The sequence below is a fragment of the Barbatula barbatula genome (genome assembly GCF_947034865.1).
Source record: "Barbatula barbatula genome assembly, chromosome: 24".
Classification (NCBI taxonomy): domain Eukaryota; kingdom Metazoa; phylum Chordata; class Actinopteri; order Cypriniformes; family Nemacheilidae; genus Barbatula; species Barbatula barbatula.
Window position 1 is genome coordinate 19148162 of NC_136787.1, and position 19715 is coordinate 19167876.

General features: G+C 38.0%; 2 protein-coding genes across 2 annotated transcripts; both read left to right on the forward strand.

Moving 5' to 3' along the window:
* Positions 1 to 520: 520 nt before the first annotated feature.
* On the forward strand, positions 521 to 1533 carry LOC306889654 (trace amine-associated receptor 13c-like; the record flags this gene model as incomplete). Its single annotated transcript, XM_079448822.1, has 1 exon — positions 521 to 1533. Exon 1 carries the CDS (start codon positions 541 to 543, stop codon positions 1531 to 1533), a length of 993 nt encoding a protein of 330 aa, XP_079304948.1. The 5' UTR covers positions 521 to 540.
* Positions 1534 to 9350: 7817 nt separating this feature from the next.
* Positions 9351 to 15349, forward strand: tacr1b (tachykinin receptor 1b). Its single transcript, XM_079449354.1, has 5 exons — positions 9351 to 9959; positions 11691 to 11885; positions 13401 to 13551; positions 14566 to 14762; positions 14851 to 15349. The coding sequence occupies exons 1-5, from the start codon at positions 9565 to 9567 to the stop codon at positions 15137 to 15139; spliced, it is 1227 nt and encodes a 408-aa protein (XP_079305480.1). The 5' UTR covers positions 9351 to 9564; the 3' UTR covers positions 15140 to 15349.
* The last annotated feature ends 4366 nt before the right edge of the window (positions 15350 to 19715 follow it).

The window sequence follows — 19715 nt, forward strand, 5'->3', positions numbered from 1 at the left end:
GCTGTCCCCTCAGAATAACTCAACAGCTATTAATGTCTAAATCTGACCTCTAGAAGAGATGATCAGTTAATTTATATGCTGTTTAAACTCATTAAAGCACGACAAAACAGTATTCATCGTGTGATTTTATTACAAATTGCTTACTTTGAAGGCGTTATTTAATACCAAAAGGTCTTCTCTACCGGCGCAGTTTTAGTTTCCTTCTTTATTCTGTAAAAAAGTCTGTAAAAAATGCAATTTCTAATCATATAAACCTTCAGGACTCAACTCAGACTTGGATGTAATAAGGACTTGGACTTGAATCGGACATCTCTGAAGACATACTTATGAATATTATATTGCATTTCTGTCTATAGATCCCCCATAAAATTACACACTGGTCCATTAAAATATAGTTGAATATTAACTAAGTACAAGCACAATGTCATTATGCATCATTACAGTGGGAGGTGAATGGGTTGGTCAGTCTGATTCAGACTCTGTATAAATATAAGGACAGTAAAGAGATCAGATCAAACTCCTAACAGGAGGACTACACTCATGGCCAATGAGACAGAACATCATGAGACTCAACACTGCTTTCCTGCTGTTAACTCATCATGCATCAAGACAAAACGCTCCACGCTTGAACACAATATCATGTATGTGATTTTTTCACTCCTGTCTGTATGGACCGTGTTTCTGAACCTGCTGGTGATCATCTCCATCGCTCACTTCAAGAAGCTTCACACTCCAACCAACCTGCTCATTCTCTCTCTGGCTGTGGCCGACATGCTCGTGGGTCTCATTGTGATTCCTATCGAAGGCATGAAGCTGACCGCAACCTGCTGGTACTTTGGACACATTTTCTGTGGACTGTATTCAATATTAGTTGGGCTTCTCCTCACGGAATCTCTCTTCAATTTAGTTTTGGTTGCTGTTGATCGTTACGTGGCTGTGTGTCATCCTTTGGCATATCCACATAAAATAACCACATATAGAACTTTGATTATCGTATGTTTCAGCTGGCTTTGTTCGTCTGTCTATAACATCTTATTTTTTACACATAACGGGTTTTTCAATCCCTCAAGAAGAGAAGACTTGTGTGATGGCCATTGTCCATTTTTGGTTAGTTTCGCTTGGTCAGTCACTGATCTGTTTCTGTGCTTCCTGGCTCCTTGCACTTTGATCATAACTTTATATTTGAGGATTTTCTACATTGCACAACAGCATGTGAGAGTTATAAACTCTCTGATGAAGAGTGGAAAACATGTAACTGAAGGTTCAGCGAAGAGGAAATCTGAGAGCAAAGCTACTCTGACATTAGGAATCGTTGTGAGCGTTTATCTGTTTTGTTGGATTCCCTTCTATATCATATCTGTAGCAGGGAACACGGTCCCACCCACCACTGTTAATGCTCTAATGTGGGTTCTGTACTGTTGCTCAGGTCTGAATCCTCTCGTCTATGCTTTCTTTTACAGCTGGTTTAAAAAATCTGCTAAACACATATTAACACTTAAAATATTTCAGCAAGCATCCCCTCTGGTAATATAACTGTGGATTATCATTCATGACCTGATTCTTACTACTGATGTCACTATTAATGTCAACTATTAATGCTTGTTTTTGTGTTTCTTGTTTCATCTACATAATTACCAATTTCTTTGGATATTTTTTGACATAAACTATAGATGTCAACAAATGCATTGTTTTATTACTAAATTACATGAAAAGGTTCTATCTGTGTTTAGGGTTTTGAGATATTGAGCTTTAACATCTTTGCATTTCATATGGCAAAAATGATATGGGGAACAAATCTCTTTCATACATGAACAAGACCCTCAATATATTCTAAATGTACAATATCAACATTTTCTAACATGTGTAAATGGGGATTTTTGGGAAAGGTCAAAAGCAGATAGAATCTTTTGATTCTGAAAAATCACTTTATGTTTATTGTAAGGTTCTATCTGCAAAACATTAATTCAAGCAAAACAAACAATTTACTCATAATTTTGTTAAAACATGAAATTATTGTCTAATAATGTGTAAAAAGGTTACATTTACATGTTTTAGGACGCTTTGTTTCTGGTTCAAGATAAGCTTAAAAGGCCGTGAGACTTGTTTTATCCACAGAAGGTGGAACAGGTCAAATGACTAGAGATGAGTGTGGCTGAAATAACATGATCATGTTTATTGTTGTCATCAAGACCGTTGACATTGGTGACTATTTGGTCGTCTTTAGGGCTTAATATTGTAAGATGAAAGGCATTAATCGCATTATGAGGAATTAGGAAGCTAGCGCTGCTGGCTAGTGTTGTGTCTATAAATATACAAATAAACTCCTCAACAAAACCTAAAACAACAAAAATTCTCCTTGAGGTTTCTTTTAAACATTGTGTTTCCTATATTTCCCACTGTCACTGAGGAGTCTGGTCACATGTCTTAGACATCTGAATCTCTTGAGAAGTTAAAAACAGTAAAAAAATGCCATTTCCTGTTTCCTTCAGGTGGCGCTATAACTGTATCTGGATAATACCATGTGGAGAAAAACAGTAAATGATAGGTGATAATATTAATGCAGGCGAATTATAGTCGGATTTGTTATTTATTTATACGAGCCATATTTCATGCCATGCCTAATTTAAAAACCCCTATCAGACGTGCATTTTTGCAGCGTCTGATGCGTGTGCAAATTATTGTGAGTGTTCGAGCATGTTTAGGCCCTCAAATTATCGATCAAAGAGGCATCGGAAGAAGAATAATAATAAACAACACAGATACAATAGGGCTCTGCACTGCTTCTTGGTTTTCACGTTTACGTAAACAAACGTGGCATAATATACATAAGTTGTAAAAATAGTGAATAACTCACTTTTTGACAAAACTGTCAGATAGAATCTAATAATTCTAAGGCGACTAAATGCCATAGATATACTTCTGTTCTACATTATTGTACGTGGTGATTTGGGTAATGGTGGTTTGGTCTAGATTTCTGTAGAACTAGAATTTATGCCTTTACAGAAGTCACTGTAATATCTGAACACTAACTTAAAATTAATTTCTGTTCTGACTATAAACTGTCCTCTGATCTTCAGAAAAATCTTTCAAATCTACCACATCTGGATATTTGACTCTTGTTCACCAGTGACCGCATAGCCGGACCTCCCTATAGGCCTAAGTGAACTAAGCGGCTGCTCAGGTCCCCACCGCCACTAGGGGGCCCCCAAGAGCACATGAAATTAAATGTTTTTTGTGATTTATTCACAACACACATACATTTTCTCATGTAGGGCCGTTGTGTGTCCAAATTTGTGAATTTTTTGAACATATAAACGAATGCATTGTAAGGGTAAAGGGGTTTCTTAATTTCTGGTACAATGGCTTTGAGAAACAATATACTGTATAAGAATCAAATTTATCGTAAGATGCAACAAACTAACAAATGTTTAACTGTAAATGCTTGCTTCTATCTCTCTTATTCTTCTTCTCATCCCCAGTTTTCTTCAGATGTAAACCTGCTAAATTATATCATCTGTAGCATGCCATTAAATCTCAGTTAAAACTTGATAGGGAGAGATCTCAACACATGTGATCAATGAATAAGTCGTTATGACATTAGGACATATTTGACTTTTTAAATGAAATGCTTTTAAAATCATTTATCTATTTATTCATGAATTCTTTTGTACAATTAAATCCTGGTGCTGCAGTCAGAAACTGAGGTCTCCTCGGGGGCCTACAGTTTGAAAGGGAAGAAGAACAAACAGGCCTTCCAAGACCTAAGGTTTTAACAACTATAGTAATAGGCAGGTTGTGTCCTATTTATCATTTTAGGGTCCTTCTAAATGTTGTGTTACTGTGCAATTCTATGTTTAGGGGCAAAACTAAAACTATTTAAGGCGCTGAGGGCCAGAGGCGCCTCATTTCCCTCATTTTGAAATATGTCATGAAATGAAACATTGTCATTTTTTAACTGATCAGTACTAGATCAATGATGCAAACTAATAAAAGTGAGAAAGTAAATTATTTCTCATAAAATTGAAGGTTCAAGATTTTGTCTAAACCTTTCTCAGTCATTGGGAAGTCTAATGGGTTTTGATGATCTTTGATTGCTTTTCTAGTTTTTCTAATTGTTTGATTTTACTGTCTGTACTTTATTAAACAATCTTTGGAAATTACTTTCTCATAATTCTCTATTTTGAATGGCTAATTCTTCATGATCAGTGTTTTTTCAGATTGTTCCAGTTATCCCAAAGAACTATTGTTTTAATGTTTCACAGTAAAGAAGTTGAATCTCTGCATTTTTTGTATCTCTGTGTTTCTGGTTTAACAATGTTCTCAGTTTTCTGATTAGAGTAAATTTGAAGAGAAATATTTGAGTTGATATTGAAATTGATATATAAGTTGATCACTTATATTGACTTTTGATTCCAGACGAGACGAATCTGAGCTCAGTTTGACACACTGTTGACTCTTTTTTAGGATAAATATCTGATATCTGAATTTCCATGCATTTCATGTAATCTTATTGAGCATTTAGATCTCATCACATCTAGGATTTTTCTTTATGTTACCAGCAGATGGCAGTACAGACTCACATGTTTCATCTTCAGGTGTTTGTAGTTCAGCCATCAGAACGCCTTTAAAACATAAAGAAACATGTAACGCCTCGATGCTTTCGTTCTTTCCTGCATTTCATGAATTGATGTGATTCAGTGATGAAAACATCTCAAACTCATCTGCGTCTGTGAGAATTGATGTCTTTTAATTAAAGCTGAATTAACACATCTAACATTTCTTATGCATGTTTAAAATGCAGTAACATTGGCAAAACATGTTATTATTATAATGACATCAGAATGATTGATAACATCATTATCAGCCGTTCCATATGATCATGAATATATGCTGGCGAGTATATTTACTAGACACAGATATGAAGAGATTCATTACTTCTCAATATTTAATCTATTAACATGAACAATGAGAAACATATTTGTAAGGTTTTTGTTCATACAAATACAATTCTTCATTCATGTCAGTTCACAGAGGATCAACCAATGAAAAACACGTACAATTTTTGATTTTAAACGTGTATTAGTACTGTTAATGCTCAAATCAACTATGTTGTGCAAGCAGTGGGCATGTTAACTGGGGTTTTTTAACTAATGTGAAAAAAATAAACCTTCATTTAAAGTGGTACCCATTTAGTAAAGATGCTGTGGGTTGCTAAGGTGATCTTGAGGTTGCTATGGCGCTAATGGTTTCCCAGACGTGAGACAGATTTGATTCTGGTTCTGAGATAAATATCAATTCTTTTAACTTGAAACTGCTTTATCTGCTTTAAGATGCTGAATTGAAACTTTCATAAACAGAAAATGGTGTGTTTCACACTCTACAGATGTCTCGTAGCAGATTTTTCTTTCATACAATATAACAGACTGAAAGACACGCAACGGAAGTCATGTTCTCACAAACTTTTGCTTTGATGGATCTCAGTAAATGAAACGCTCGTAAGCCCTTGTGGATAAGAAGAGACGGAGGATAACACGACTCTTCATAGAAACGTCTTCTCAAACCAGATTCTAAAATTTGAGATATAATCATCAGGGATTAGAGGTGAAGTTAAGCCAGAAGCAGATTCACAACATCGTGTTTACTGAGTAATGAATTTCTATGGCGTCTGTGAACCCACAAGAGACACTTCAGAGGGATTTTGTGTCCTGTGAACACATGCACGCTCGTGACTCTACGGTCAAATCTAGAATATCGATCAGCTTTCATAGAGACAGACACAGCGTGAGTTTAATATCATTCTGGGTGTAAATGCGTCCAGCATCTGAGGATGATGCAGCATCAGATCAACAGCTGAACTAGGCAGAAATGAGAACGACATCAAAATGAAAAGTGGAACCTGTGAGCAATAAAACGCTCCTCTGAGAGCCCGGTGCTTTAAAATATCACACAAAAACACAGCATTTGGCAAACAACCACAATACTGCTAGTTGAACCGAGCATCTCTTATCTGTCCATTCAGCATCATCTCATCAGGACCCGTCCACAGATCTGCACCTATTCACAGGCCGAAGAAATACAGGTTCAACACACACAGTACAGAGAGGTTCAGAAGTCTCAGATCACTGGTGAAAGAGCCTCAATGTTGCCAAATGAAACGCACAATCCTGAAGCAATGAATGGAGAAGTGATGCCTATTTGTAAAACATAAATTAGTGACTTTATTTAAAATTTGATGTGTCCATTTATGATGAATATGAAGCGTTATAGATGTGACAATCCTGAAAATGTCTCTTACTGTACCTGACTGTGAGAAATCAAGCACTAGAAATCAAACACAGCTCAAGAAACCTGAAGAGAGATCATACATGGGTGTTTGAACCAACAAATGTCGATATTTGTGCTGTAACCAAAGTAAAAACCATTGGAAAAAACTAAAACATTTTGGTGGTAAAGTGATACACACATTACGGCGTTACCTTTGAAAACAAATGAAACCGTACAAAAACAGAAAACATCTCTTATTGTTTCTTTCTTTCTTGTGTCATTGTCCTGGTTTGTTCAGTCGCAGAAATGATGGTTCATAAGATCACTCTTCAAATCCAGTTTTCTTCACGTGAACTCTGATATAGAGCACGGACATCTCTGTGATATTGGAATTGACATTTTATTCATGAAGCTCATGTGTACATGACAGCCTGTTAACTGTTCACCTGATCCTCATCCTGCTCTCATACATCACAAATGATGAACAAATAAACCCGACACGACACTTTATGTGACAGATATACTGTATGTGTCTGATGTTTTATGTCCAGTACTGTTGTTATGATGTTAACACACCTTGATCACATACGGAGGAGGGTCTGCAAACGTAAAATAAACATTTGATGTAAGAAGGTTTTATATATGAAATATATTTTTCAATCAATTTAGAACGCAATCAATTCAAATGCAAATCAATACAATTCAAAGATCTAAAGTACAGCAAGTATTGATTCTGTCGAAGGCCGTCGCTGGTGAACACAATTGCTTCACGCACATCGAGGGAGAGTTTCATTTCATTCTCTGCGTGTCTTCAAGACAATTTAACGGTCAGAAGAGCGTCTCTGAAACTCTACCCCACACGACTCCAGGGTCAAGCTGTTTACCGCCCATAATGTTTCAGTATTTGTGTACTGCACTTTTATTGAAAAGATACTAGTAAGTATTGAAGTATAATGAATATTATCCGTCTGTGAAGTGGGGGGATTGAGTCATTTCTCATTACCGCCTCTTGTTTTCTGCTGGCTTGTATTCTAGTGAGCAGCAGGTGACGTGTGAAATTGAATTCTCATTTCCCTGCTGTCCATTCTGATAAGTCACATTTAGACATCAGGGATTAACCGGACAGGTGCACGAGCACCAACAGCAAAACAAAACAAATCAACAAACAAACCTCATTGCGGATCGGGTCAAGACCATTCACCCCCATCAAAACACACTTTCATCAGATCAAAGCGTTCCGACGGCACGGCATATGTTCTTATCTTGATCTGATAACCTCACTGCAAAGCATCGTGGGTACCAACAACAGTCATGGGAACTAAACGTTATATTACAGTAAGGTAACACAAGGGTCAGTGCGTTTCACTTTTCTTTCATGATTTTAGGTTTACTGGTCACTTTCGTAATAATAAATGACTTTACATGAATACAACGTTTCCTACATGATATTGTATTCCTGTTTCTATTTGTCTTTCAGGTTTCCCCTCCTTGAACCGCCACCTTAACGTGGTGGAGGGGTTTGAGTACCCGAGTGACCCTAGGAGCTATGTTGTCTGGGGCTATATGCCCCTGGCAGGGTCTCCCAAGGCAAACAGGTCCTAGGCGACGAGTCAGACTAAGAGTGGTTCAAAAACCCACATATGATGAGTAAGATTTCAAGGACTGTGACGTCGCCCGGTATGGCGCAACCAGGGCACCACCCTGGAGCCAGGCCTGGGGTCGGTGCTCGTATGCGAGCGCCTGGTGGCCGGGCCTTTCCCCACGGGGTCCAGCCGGGCTCAGCCCGAAGGAGCGACGTGGGGCCGCCTTCCCGTGGGCTGGAGCAACTAAAGACATAACACAAGACGGTGTAAATTTAACAGCCCAAATCTCTTGACGGCACATTTCTCCGGCAGTGAACTAAAGCCTGTGTTTAAAGCTGATGAATAGAATAAAAACGAGTGAACCAGAAGACAATGCGCCCTGTTGAAGAATTTAATGACTTGTGAATGTGAATAGACCTTCTGAAAGTGTATTTATAGACGTGTACATAGGTCACATGCTAATAGGCCATTAAACTAATTGAATTTCTTTGTGTTCAGACGGGTGATGAATTAAGACTATTACTGATGCCAAAGTGCCCACTTTCTTTCTCTTCGATTTCACTAAACACTTTCAACCCATATCCTCAGCTAGAATGTTTTTGATATCGTTTTTGATACATATAACTGGCGGTGATTGAGTAGAGACCCACCTCATATAATTGTAAAACGGGTGAACAGCAGGTCGTCAGCAGTCTAATATTGGGGGCCCCTGGTCTAGGCGACAATGGCCACTTCTGTTTCCTGTTAGTATGTCCCAGTGCGTGCATATTGTTTTGCTACACACTAAAATGTATAAACAAAAAAAACAGTACATACTTTAAGTGCATAATATTACAAAACAATTTGAGACAAAAACACCAGAAATAGTTAAATTGCCAAATTTCAAAACAAATGGAAGTTGCGATTTTGTTTAATTCGGTATTCTGACGCATTTCCGAGTAACACTAAATTTTTAAAGAGAAAAAAAGTGCGCGTGGCTTGTTTTTTCCTACAAATTGAATTGATTTATAAAAACAGCCGTTGCATTTAGAAATGAGACTGGGAGTCGACAAAGAGTTGATGGGGAGGAGTTAGCTGATGCCCCGCCCAAGCCGTCTTTTTAACCGACTATATAATGAGATCACATGGATTTTAAAAAGAGAACCAGCATTGATAAGCTATTTACAATAAAACTCTGGACATTTTCAAGAAAAAATAGGAATTGTTATTTTTAATTTTACTGGGACTTTAACAATCTACTTCAATCAATTTATATAGCGCTTTTCACAAGTTTGTTGCAAATGACAGAAAATACATTATTGAAGTAGAGACCAAGCTCATGTAACTGAATAAAAAGCATCTTAATGATGTAGAAACTGTATTTAGCATGTGGTATACAAACCCGTCATGTTGCGCATCTCACAATAAGGGTTTTCAATGCCGTTTCATCAGACGCCTGAAAGTCAAAACCACAGTAAAAAGCCGATGCGCGTGACTGGAAACATCCTCACTCTTGCGCACGCGAGTGCGCGGACGCGCGCTCCGCAGCGGCATCGCGTCTGGAGAGTGCGCGCTTGTGATTCCGCCCGCAGCTCATCCCGAAGACGCGCGCGTACATGCGACCAAGAGACGGGAATATTAAATCATATTTCTTCGCTTATTTTATTAGTGTTTCGGATCCACACCGTTTGCAGTCGAAGTGCTGAAATGATCACTGTGCGGTGATCCTTTACCGATCATGGATGATGTTTATATGACTTGGGAAAACTCCAGTAACGGGTCGTCAGTGAATGAAACGGGTGTTTTCTCGAATCAGTTCGTTCAGCCGGTGTGGCGGGTGGTTCTGTGGGCTGTGGGTTACTGCTGTATAGTTCTGGTGTCGGTGGTCGGGAACGTCACGGTCATTTGGATCATTTTTGCGCACAAGCGCATGCGGACGGTCACCAACTACTTTCTGGTGAATCTGGCGTTTGCTGAAGTGTCCATGTCTGTGTTTAACACCGTTATAAACTTTGTGTACGCGGTTCATAATGAATGGTACTTCGGTTTGGTTTATTGTCGCTTTCACAACTTCTTTCCAATAGCAGCAGTGTTCGCCAGTATTTACTCAATGACTGCTATAGCCCTGGACAGGTGAGATCCACTGCACTCATGTGTTTCACATGTTTAGGGTCACTTCTGTGAAATGTTTGTCTTGATCTGATAAACCTTTTGATGTCAAAGTGCGTAAATGACACAGTTATTAAAATACAATTAAGAAAACATATTGGCTTCTTTTATTATAAAACTAAAACTGTACAAAATTGTCTTTTGTAATGTATGGCAGCCAAAGTGTAGAATTTGTGAACTCCTCCACTATGGTGAGACTTCAAGAAGCCGATTGATAACTAGACAAGATTTCTGCAAATTTTACACAAAGACTTTGGTCGCTGTTTTTCCAATACCTCAGATGTCCAAATTGACAGTTTTTCTGGAAATGGGAACACTGTACATTTTAAATCATTAAATATTGTATCGTCAAGACTTTTATTGCTTAGATATTTGCAAGGCCCAGTGACAAACAACAAGGGTGACTGACTGAATAATAATAATTTATGGCATAAAAGAAAATCACCAAATGTAGAGATTTTCAGAAGGACAGGAGATAAATAGTTTTCATTTATTTAACATTTTCTGGGCCACAACACAAATCCAACAGTTAGATTCGTGTTATTCCAAGTTTACAAATTTTTTTCTAAAAGTGAGCAAGTGATCTTAAAGGGATAGTTTATCAAAAAATGTTTACATCTGTCATTATTAACTCACCTATGTCTTTGTTCAAATGAACACAGAGAAATATATTTGGTAGAACGATCTGGGACATCATCCACTACCATAGAATTTAGGAAAGCAAAGAGTTCTCGGGCACCTTTGACAGCCCTTTAATTCTTCCGACTATGGTGGTCAATGATGTCCCAGAACTGAAAATGATTAACATTCTTCTAAATATATTTCTTTGTGTTCATCGGAACAAAGTCATTTATACAATTATGAAATTACACAAGGACAATTCAAGTTTTTGTACTTTTGAACATTAGTGTATATTTGTTGTGTTGGTATTTATAGTTTACAGTGAAGTCAAAACCAAAAAGTAACTACAAAAATATAAACGATACCAGACGATGAATAAGGGTCTTATCTAGCCAAACAATCTGTCATTAAACAAAAAAAAGTATATGCTTTATAAACACTTCACTCAAATTTTAGAAAATGATCGATCGTTTTGCTAGATAAGACCATTATTCATCGTCTGGAATCGTTTAAAGCCCTTTGAAGCTGCACTGAAAGCTGACCTTCAACCGTTTGGAGTCCATTGAAGTCCACTATATGGAGAATAATCCTGGAATGTTTTCATCAAAAAGCTTCATTTCTTTTCGACTAAAGAAACAAATACATAAACATCTTGGATGACATGGGGGTAAATTATCATGAATTTCGTTTGAAAATTAACTACTCCTTTAATACAATGAATACATTTACATTCGTTTAGGTCCTTATCATAGCATGTCTGTTTGGTATTTTTAGCAGTATTATAGCTTAATTATTTAGTACCATATAAATGGGCTTCTCTTAGTTTAATGGGTGCCGAATAGCATTAGCAGAACAAAACAGGTCTGAATCCTTAATACCTTTGCACACTATAGAATATAAAAAATCTCTTAATAAATAAACCCCTCTTTATCCTGAATGGAGAACTCTACCATAGACTGCAGAAAAAACATCTTCAGATCAGGATTGAGTGAATCATTTAGGGTCAAATGGTGAATGATGATCCTCAGGTCTGCATAAACAGCATGTTGGTGATTTTTGACCCTCTCGTCGCAGGTATATGGCTATAATACATCCTCTCCAGCAGCGTCTGTCGTCCACTGAGACTAAGTTAGTAGTGGGTGTGATCTGGGCCCTGGCACTGCTCCTGGCTTTCCCTCAGTATTATTTCTCCAGCACCGATCGGCTCCCGGGACGGGTCGTCTGTTACATCAACTGGCCAGAATTCAACGTGTGGGATTTTCAAAAGACGTGAGTTCATGTTGTCGAGTCTGTGATGTTAATCCCCTCATCTACTGTGTCCTTGAAATAGAAAATAAAAAACATCCGACGGTATGAATACAAAGCAGGTGTAAAAAAGCTCGAGGTTCATTAACTGTTACTGAAATCAAGCTACAAAAGTAGGGTTGCGAGATATATCGAGATTATCACAATATTGAAAATGTGAATATCACAAATGATTTTGATACTTAAAATAACGAGTTATGCTTATGTATGTTTTTGGTTAAATCATTATCGGTTTTCGCATGGGATGTTGTCCTCTGGGAATTTATACTCCAGAACGGTGCCATGTGATTGGGTTGTGATGTCATCTGAAAAGGAGAGTTGTTTAAATTCTAGCGTGCACAAAACTTCAGCATTTCCGTGTTCAGTATTTCACCTTTTTGCCTGCACTGCAGTTTGTGTCTCTCCTGAAAAACAGCACACGTCACCATCATCAAACATCAACCGCACAAATCGAACAAAGTGCCCCGAAAGCAAAATAAGGCTGAAAGTACAAGACTGACACTGGCTTCTTACATGTGTACTTATCATCTACTGAATGAGTTTGGATAGATATCCGTCCCTTCTCCGTCATTCTCCTGCACAGGCTCTGTAAGTGTCAGGTGGAGACGGCATACAGTCATTTCCATAACGGCTTTAGTGGTTCACCCAGCCGTGCAGCCAATCTTCTCTCAGGATTACTCCGTCGCGATGTGTCTACCTCCTTTAAATGACACGACGTTACCCATCAGAACGTGCAGAAATCATTTGGTCAGGTTTGGACTCTAAAAACTTCTGTGAAGGCAAAGACGCCGTGGTGTTGGAGAAAAAAGCATTGATGATTAAACTCTCTTTAAGATGTCCGTATATGTCTGATGATGGATAGTTTCACACACACACACAAAATTAAATTCTAGCAAGAAGCTCATTTGTTTTCCACAGTGTTTTGCTTCCAGTCGCTCTAATCCCGCGAGCTTCGGCCAGCGCACTGCTGTCTTTTCACCCATCGCTGTATCACCATAATCTCCTTATTTATGGCAAAAACCAGCCGGCCGATGTGCACTTACCTCTCTCCTGCTGTGAGAGTTTGGCATTTAAAACAAACTGTGTGGCACATGTTCAACCCATACAAGCCACAAGAAAACGTTAAAGAAGAACAATGTGCAGGTGATGTGAGATACAGAAGGTTTGTTGTGTGCATATTTTCTCCTGCGAGGTGAGTGTCTTTTTTAGATAAGCCTGTTGAATTGTACAGGACTCAAGAAGGCATCGCCGCCGCTTATGAATTTTCAAAGCATTCACAGTTCGTGAATCAAATGTTTCCCAGCGTTTATTTATTAGTGCCAGCGAGCAGGAGCAAACACGAGAGGCCGAGAGGTGATGGAGTGCGTAAAAATATGCACCAAATTCTCCGAATTATGCAAAGCTTTCTTCCCTAACAGACGCCTGTTCTGTTCTTTGGCTGTTTTTCTTCCTAACCTCCGTCTTCTGTTTTTTCATCAGCTATTACGTCTGTGTGCTTGTGCTCATTTATTTCTTACCGTTGCTGGTCATGGGCTGTGCGTATCTGGTGGTGGGATGCACTCTCTGGGCCGGTGAGATTCCTGGAGACTCTTCAGATCGCTATCGAGAGCAGCTCACTGCCAAACGAAAGGTGTGAAACATATAAGCACATAATGTATGTCAATTGGTTCAAAACTAGATTCACGTCACGACCAACACTAAGCATCCCATCTGTTCTGGTTTTCTAATGTTATCTGTAGACGGTTTCTTAGATCCCGAAGTTAACTTCTTGGCTGTGTTTGGTTGTAATATAACTATTTATTTTATACTCTATTTATGTGAATAATAATTTCAATTTTATTGTATAATAGTTAGTTAAATTAAATTAAAACCACTCATAGTTATTTATTCTTAGAGTTTTACCGGACGTTACGTTTGGGCCACATAACATTTGTTTATGTTGAGTAATAATTGAATAAAATATTATTTTTAATGACAATGAGAAGGGTTACCTTAAAATAATTAAATAAAACTTAAAACATAACTTTTACCGTATGGTTTACTATGAATGTGTCTTCTGCAGGGTCAGATTGTTTTCTTTGGAAGAAAATGTATTTTAAATTCTGATGTAGGGTTTTTCAAACACAAAAACATTATAAAACTGATCTTAAGAACATCGGTAACACTTTACATTAAGGTATCCTTTATAAAGCATTTATGAATGTGTTCATTAATGATTATTAGTCATTTACAAATGCTTTATAAAGCAGTTATGACTGTAGGGGTTAAAAGGGGATTCTAATGAAATACCTGTCAATGATGAGCAGGTGTAAGAAAAACAACACAACACCCTTCAGTGTCCAGTCTGACAGACTATATTACAAACAACATCAAGATAATAATCAATCTGCTTTCCAGTCAAATAAATGATGAATAAATACATTAATTAAGCATTTATAACACGTGAGTTAAACTCGGCTCACTATTTGACTTTTTATTCATGCTGTTATAACTGCTTCATAATGCATTTGTAAATGACTTATTAATCATGAATGAACACATTTATAAATGCTTTATAAAGGGTACCTTAATGTAAAGTTTTACCAGAACATTCTTTCATGTTCATGAATCTGGCCCTAGTTTCTGAACTCTTTATCTTCTGTAGGTGGTGAAGATGATGATTGTTGTCGTGTGCACGTTTGCCGTCTGCTGGCTACCGTATCACGTCTATTTTCTGCTGCATCAGTTCTTTCCCAACCTGTTTGAGGAGCGCTACATCCAGCAGGTGTATTTGGGAATCATGTGGCTTGCCATGAGCTCCACCATGTACAATCCCATCATCTACTGTCTGCTCAATGACAGGTAACAAACATTGTCGACACAAATAATGAAAATGAAAATCGCTTTATAATTCAAAACTAACCCATTCAGTGACTGTTGTATCTTGCAGATTTCGAGCTGGATTTCAGCAGGCGTTCTCCTGGTGTCCATGTGTTCCTCAAGGCACGTATGAAGGTCTTGAGCTCAAATCCACCCGCTGTCTACAGACTCAGGCCAGCATCTACCACGCCAGCCGGATGGAAACCACGATATCCACAGTGATGCCAGCCGGAGACGGAGATCTGCAGGAGAACCACAGTCGATTTTCAACAGATCTCACATCCAACGGTTCTTCACGAAGCGCCTCTAAGACTGTGTCCGAGTCCTCCAGCTTCTATTCCAGCAACTTCCTCACTTAGAACATTCTTTCAGTATATCACAAACTCGAGAGGATTCGGGTTTCTGGAAATATCAAGAGGTCCAAAACTCACTTTTCCTGGAGAATACTTGGATTTCAGTCAAAGTATTATTGACAGCGTAATTGTGAACTGTGAATACATTCATACTGCATAGTACATACTGTATATGTGACACTACATACTAGCGAATAAACAGTAAGACAAACACAGAACATCAGATTTCCTGTCAATTCCGTCCAATGAGATCATGTTTTGTATGTGTTACTTTCTCTCATTACTTTTACGTGAGTTTTGAGAGATGGTTCAGAGCAGCTGGCTAGCAGTCGCCCCACAGGAATTTTCCCATCAACCCATCTGACCGGCGTTCGCTCCGGCATTCCAGGACCCGATTTGTTAAGGAAAACTGGACCAGCTGATGCCCTTAGCAACAATTTGTCAGTCGTCCATCAAGGTTACGGGGGGCTGTTGGGGATCTGAGAAGAGTTTGCACCTGTTGGCATATATTACTGGACTACAGAGGCGACAAAAGATTTATATAGATGGTATATATATAGCACACAGAGAGAGAGGATAAAAAGAGACATTATATGAATATAGCTGCCCACTATTATGTCATTATACAAAACGTTTTGTGTATGTATAGCATGTTCAGAAGTATCAATTATAGATGCCATTGGCAAAAACAAAGGGGTTAAATACATTTACAAAGAGAATGTGTTGTTTTTGTCTGTATACTTCTTTAACAAAAACTATTTTCTGCATTTAAACGTGTTGTTTTTGTGATGATGGATTAGAGAGTATCGTGTTATAAAAACACTTAAAGGGACAAGTTGTGAGTGAGAAATCTGTCGTCGTCATTTATTCATCCTTGTGTCATTACAAACCTGCACGAGTTTCTTTCTTCTTCAGAACACAACAGAAGATATTTTGAAGAACGTTGATCGTGAAACAACCCTGAACACAATTGACTTCCATTGTATGAACATAAAACCACTGAAACATTTCCTAAAATATCTTCTTTTGTGTTCTTCAGAAGAAAGAAACTTGTGCAGGTTTGTAATGACACAAGGATGAATAAATGATGACAGAATTTTCACCACTGAAGAAAGACTCACATACAGATGTACAAACTAAAATAAATGACACAATTTGTATGTTTGGATGAACTGTCCCTTAACAGAGTCGATCATAGATCAGTCTCACTTTTTTACAAATGAAACCAGAACGTCAGTGACGTTAACAGCAGTGTGATGTTTACGTGTAATGTGTGTTTTTTATAGCGTGGCCTGCATGCGCTTCACACGTCTCTTTCAGCTGTAAGGACATCAGATCGTAGTCTTTGTTGCGCAGGTGTGAGCGCTGCTTTGATGCGTTCAGAGGAACAAAGATTGGGCAGTGCTGCACCTTTTGAACCGCTCACAGCTGCATGCATTACTGCGGCATCTCTGACCTCCCGACGGCCGCATGTTTAAACACAGACCTGCTTACATCTTTCTCTACATACAGCACTTACACACCAGCTGCACCATAACACTGTCATTCTATACGGTCCGTTGTTCCACAAAACCACACCAACAAAACTCTATAACCAAGAGTGCATGTGTTCAGAAAAGCATCATTGCATTGATGTGGTTATCTCTGTACATAGTCATAATGATGTGTAGAGAAATATTGTATATTTATCTGATCACATAAATGTTCTGTGTGTTAAATAAAGCCTGTAAAAGCTTCAAATAACTGCAACACTGTTGTGTTTTACACTTGAAATCGGCTTGTTGTCAAACATGAACATTCTGTCATCATTTACCCGCCCTCATGTTGTTACAATCCTTTATGAATTTCCTTGTTGTATTGAACACAAAAGAAGATATTTTGAAGAATGTGGGAAACCAACCCGTTCTGGGGCACCATTGACTGTTAAGTTGTCTTTTCCCAATATGCAAGTCAATGTTCCCCACAACGGTTTGGTTACAAATATTCTTCCAGATTTCTTTCTTTGTGTGTAACAGAACAAAATAAGCTCATACAGGTTTGGAGCAAAGACAGAATTTTCATTTTTGGTTGAACTGTTCCTAATTCTGAGATGGTAAGTATCAGATACTATTAATGCATTCGGCTGTAATTTATTGGTGCTTGTTTAATAAAAAACTTTGTGAATAACTCGTGTCAATATTAAATTTGACCATGCACATAAATACCCTGCGGTACATCATACTGTCATTAAAAATAACAAAATCTGCATTACTGTCGCTTTCTACTACTATAGGAAAAAAATACAATGGGAGTCAAAAGTGGCCCAGAACTGTTTGGTGTCCTTCATTCTTCAACATGTCTTCATTTGGGGTCAACAGAACAAAAAAAAGATAAAGTAAATTTTTACTACTATGGGAGTCGATGGGGCCGAGAAGAAGTGTTCTTCCAAATATCTTTGTGTTGATCAGAACAAACACATTCATACAGATTTATAACAACTGGAAGGTGAGTAAATGATGACAGAATGTTCATTTTTAGGTGAACCATTCCTTTAAATAGAGACATGTTTGCTTACTTGTATCTGATACACAATTTTGGTACTGCGCCGTGTTGTCCAACATGAAATCCTGACTCCTGAACCAACTGCTCAATATCATGACTTGTGTGCCCTTCACTGTGATGTTTTGTTAACATGAATCTATTTATTCCTGCAGAGAGCAAAATGACATCTTATCAGCTTGTAATGTCCCAACCTGGAACACTGCTGCCAATAATAATCAATATGAAGAAAATGAAAGGCAGCAATCTTCCTGAAATAACACAAATCAATCCTCAGAACACCAAGCCATTTTTATATGACGCTGCCAAAAGCCAAAGAAAACAAATTTACACGCAGCCACTGTGATAACCAGATAACATTTGTATTTGTATCCCTCTCTGTTTGTTTTTTAAGCATTTGGTTCATTAAAAGCATAAATCCATGCACATAAAACATTTATTTCTACAGATTTTTTAAATGAATGATTTTCAACCTTGACAAAAGTAGATCACATCATTTATAATTTACAATAATAGACAAATCTAATGAAACCTGTCAGTCAAACATGTCTACGTTTACACATTACCTGAAAATAATCTAATATTATAATGATTTAGATTTTATTGAAATTATGGAAAAAATATTTTACTGAATAATAAATGTATTTAATAAACGATTTGTTAAACTTTGTTGTATGTTCATATGAAATAAACAATTCGTAGTCCGGTAGTGTGGTCGCATTTGAAGAAACCGTACGGTACGCTGACATCTAGCGGTTGACTTTGGTATCACAGTTTAAATGAAAAATAACGGAGAGACAAGTTTAGCCAAGTAACACAAATAATCTACAGGCGCTCGATTGTTTGTGATTGTGTAGAGGAAGTTAAGTTGGGGGTCACAACAGCGCGAATGGGCAGTAACGCTTGTTTATGTCTATTTTCTTCATCATCATTACCACTGTGTGCACCAGACGTTTGTCATGCACGGGTCTCAGACATCAGAGATTACACCTCAGTTTGATAATTCTGGAAGACGTGACCCGCGGTCTCCTTTCATCCTCAGACCGCAGCAGCAGGTGGCAAACCGGAGCCAAACTCAACCCTGAACATGAGCACATCTGATGATGAACACATTGTCTTCCACACACAGAAGAGTCGACCGACCGGCCAACAGAGCACATTAGATGTTTGGATTCATCTCCTGAGAATCTGCTGTCCGCCGTCGGATGAGATATAGCGCTATCCTCTTGTTTCTTAATAGCTTCAGTATAAAGGCCACGGTGGGAGAATAGAGATTACAATTAAAGAGGATAAATCTCTCAGCACACACTAAGAGGCAGTGTACTGCACTAGAGTTATGTGCTTCGTTTACTCATTCGTTTTCTTACGTGCTCCTTCTAAAGAGCAATATTTCACAAACATGACAGCTCTGTGGCCCTGACACCATACAGCGTTTGACAGCGAGGGTCACACACACACACACACAGACCCTCAGGACATGTGAGGAGAAGGTCACGTCGATGCATATGTCACCTGCATTGATTGAACTGACGTCTTTTCTCTTACTGCACATGTTGTTTTAAATGACCTGCTGCATTGATAATGCGTAAACTTTCCAATGTTTGCGGTATGAGACCCCAGGGGCCATTCTTTTTACATATCTACTTCATCCTCTCTTACTTTTGTTGTCAGTTTTAATTTAATGAGATAAAAACGTGAGTAAATGCATTTTCACCTGCTTGGATTTTCACGGGATGTCAAATACTGTCAATATAACTGAATTAGACGACAGTCATACCTTTCAAAATGTGTGAAAATGGCTAAAAAAGTCTGCAATTAAGCCAAATGTATGATTATTTAAAATAAAATCAATTATTATCAATCAATAACATAAATACATTATAAATCTTAAGCTAATGGACAACAGGTAAAACATCCAGAAGCATTAAACTAACACCGTAAGTCATTTCAGGTCACTTATGGTCAAACTAATTTCTACTGTAAGATACACAAGACACAGTTAAAAGTTTAAACATGTCTATCCACAGATGGGCTATTTTGCTAC